This window comes from Aplysia californica, unplaced genomic scaffold, assembly GCF_000002075.1.
Source record: "Aplysia californica isolate F4 #8 unplaced genomic scaffold, AplCal3.0 scaffold00539, whole genome shotgun sequence".
Lineage (NCBI taxonomy): Eukaryota > Metazoa > Mollusca > Gastropoda > Aplysiida > Aplysiidae > Aplysia > Aplysia californica.
This window is the reverse complement of record NW_004797809.1, coordinates 293,458-296,246: the sequence shown is the minus strand read 5'-3', so window position 1 is coordinate 296,246 and position 2,789 is coordinate 293,458. Positions and strand designations below refer to the sequence as shown.

At 42.8% G+C, this 2,789-nt stretch overlaps 1 protein-coding gene across 1 annotated transcript in view; it reads right to left on the bottom strand.

Annotated features, from left to right (window-relative positions):
* Positions 1 to 382: 382 nt before the first annotated feature.
* The window catches only part of LOC106012870 (alpha-amylase), a gene marked incomplete at its 3' end in the record, with an annotated part of 12,342 nt that continues 9,935 nt past the window's right edge, over positions 383 to 2,789 (bottom strand). Inside the window, 4 exon segments of the mRNA XM_013087064.2 lie at positions 383 to 537; positions 975 to 1,137; positions 1,486 to 1,658; positions 2,437 to 2,587. Coding sequence (XP_012942518.1) covers positions 383 to 537; positions 975 to 1,137; positions 1,486 to 1,658; positions 2,437 to 2,587 — 642 coding nt within the window.

Sequence of the window (2,789 nt, the reverse complement as noted above, 5' to 3'; positions counted from 1 at the left end):
GAGCCTGCTGTTGAGCGGGGATATGCGCTATAAAAATGCTATCTATTATTATTATTATTTAAGAGGTAGCACCTCCGACTTGAACATCCATTTCCGAAAAGACCGAGCCAAATGGGAAATTCATATAAAGTGCCTTTCCCAAGGACATAACGTCGGACCGAACTGAGGCTCGATCTCCGAACCCGGAAACTCACGATTACGGGTCCGGTAGCCTATTAATCACCAGGCCACCGACGCCACTAGGGAATGGAGGGAAGGATGTGAGTATGGATAAGAGGAACAGGCGAACTCCGAGGGGAAGACTAACGATGATGATGATGATGATGATGATGATGATGATGATGATGATGATGATGATGATGATGATGATGATCTCAACTAACCGACGTGTATGGCGAGCATCTGCTGTTCGCATTTTGCGCAGACTTGAATTCTTGCTGTGCCATCAGCGTTGACCGTTACCGACTTGCCGGTACATTTGTCGTTTTCCAGGTAACCCGATATGACGTCACAATACGTACCAGCTGCCAAACCGGTCTGAGGCGAAAATAAATATATAAATCAATTATTCTTCGGTGACCCATCGATATCGATGATGACTATTATAACAGTGTGCGTGATACGGCTATTTGTGGGTGATATTGTATTGAAGTATCGCTCATTGCATTATATAATATTACAGTTTATTATATTACATTACATTACATTTCGATGCAGTACATTACATTTCAGTACAGTTTAATACAGAGATTCCCGTACATTACAGTACATTGTATTGTGTTGTATTGTATGCATTGTATTGTATTACATTGCGTTGCGTGGCCTTGCGTCGCGTTGCCTCGCGTTGTATTATTCTAAAAGTGGGAACACTTATTTTTGATGCATTGCAATTTCCCTGAATCTGTTCTCTGTCAAAAGCAAAGAGCTTTTCTAAATCGAAACATAATAAATTTTCAAAACATTTATTGACTTGCCGTCAAGGTCTGATCCAGATCAGTATCTTCCAGATTGAAGGCGATAAAGGCGCGGTCTCCCCTGGAGAAGGCGATCTGATAATTGGCGTTTGACCACCAGTTGCTCATCCCTTTACCGGCTGCCATGTTACGGAAGGCTACCATGTTGTAGATCTCACTCCATCTGTGAAAGAAAGACAGTCAGATGTTATGCCGTGTCGATTTGACCAACACTTGGACGTGTTGCTGTGCTTTGTGAATGTGTGAAGATATTGGGCTTGAAACATTTTATTTTGGTGTAAGGGTTTTTGTTGGTTTTGTTACAGTTTTTTCTTGTCTGTTTGTTGATTTTTTTAGGTCCTGATTAGTTACCCTTCTTACAGGAAAAAAAAAGTGAAACTGTGACTAGTTTTGAGTAAATTAGAAGCAACATTTTAGAAGAACGTCCTTTTTTAAATGGTTATGCTAGCAAATGCCTGAATAAGAAAAATGCGTTTTATCAGCCAACGGCAGTCACCACAGTGACACTCACCTGTGTTCACAGATCCACCCATTGCTACAGTTCATGCCATTAACAACAACGTGCTTGATGCTCATGTCTGCATTCTGGGGTGGACCATGTTCTCTCGATGTTACGTCGAAATGGTAGCTGCTCAATATGCGAGGGATTCCATACGGGTGGGCCAACATGAAGGCAGTAGCCAGCTGTCGATTGTAAAATGTTTATAAAATTATTTCTTTCCTAGTGGACTGCAGATTTAAATCTCGTGGAGACGGGGCTTGGAAAAAAATATTCTAAAAACCCCAAAACATTTCAAATGCCCTCAAGGACTCGGCACTTCCATTGGAGAACCGAAACACCTACAAGCCACACTGTGCCCACGTCTTGTGGTCTGTATCAAGGAGGCAAAATTCGTCTTGTCTTCTACCAAAGATTTTAAAGAATTTATTGCGCATAAGCGGATTCAATCTGCGAACGGGATTGCGCACAATATACATCGACAAAACCACACTCTAAACACAAATAAATCAAAGGCACGACCCACCAGAGTACGCGCAGCAGTCACCCTGCACATATTAATGTTATTACCATCTGCTCCGTATACACCACACAAAAATACACTTTCAAAATTAACCTGTTAAACCAAAGTGTCGACTCCCAAAACGTTTGACAATAACAGTTGAAGATTCACTCCTTGACTGAACAGTCAAAGCGTGATATGTTTCCATGGCAACGTTGCTAAGTAGGCATCTGAGAAAACAAGTGGGTCGACCTTCTGGCTAAGGAATCCTTGCCCTTCCTTTTGAGACTTACAGAAAAACAGTGTGTGTGTGTGTGTGTGTCTGTGTGCGTGCGTGCGTGCGTGCGTGCGTGCGTGCGTGCGTGCGTGCGCGCCTGTGTGTATTTGAGCATGTGTGTCCCTGTCCCTTTCTGTCTGCACATGATTGTACATATCCAAAGGCCTGCAGTCTGCAGTCTTACCTTATATAGTTTGGGGTCCGAGTTGGTCAGGATGCTGACCATGAATCCTCTCTCTTCATCGGGGTTGTCCAGAAAGTTGACCACATCGCCAGAGGCCCACAGGCCTGTACCTTCTCCAAAGTCTTGGAGGTTCTTCAGGGGCTCGTGCTTCCTGAGACGTAGAGACGTGAAGAGCAATTTAAGAAACGAACACACAAATAAACAAACTTACAGGCATCCACCCCCTCCCCCAGCACCCCTCGGCCTCCCTCCTGTCGAACATAACTCCAAAATAAAATTAAAATAAAAAAATTAAAACTACAAAACTGCAAAATGAAACATTAATATATTTTATGCTGCATATACACACACAT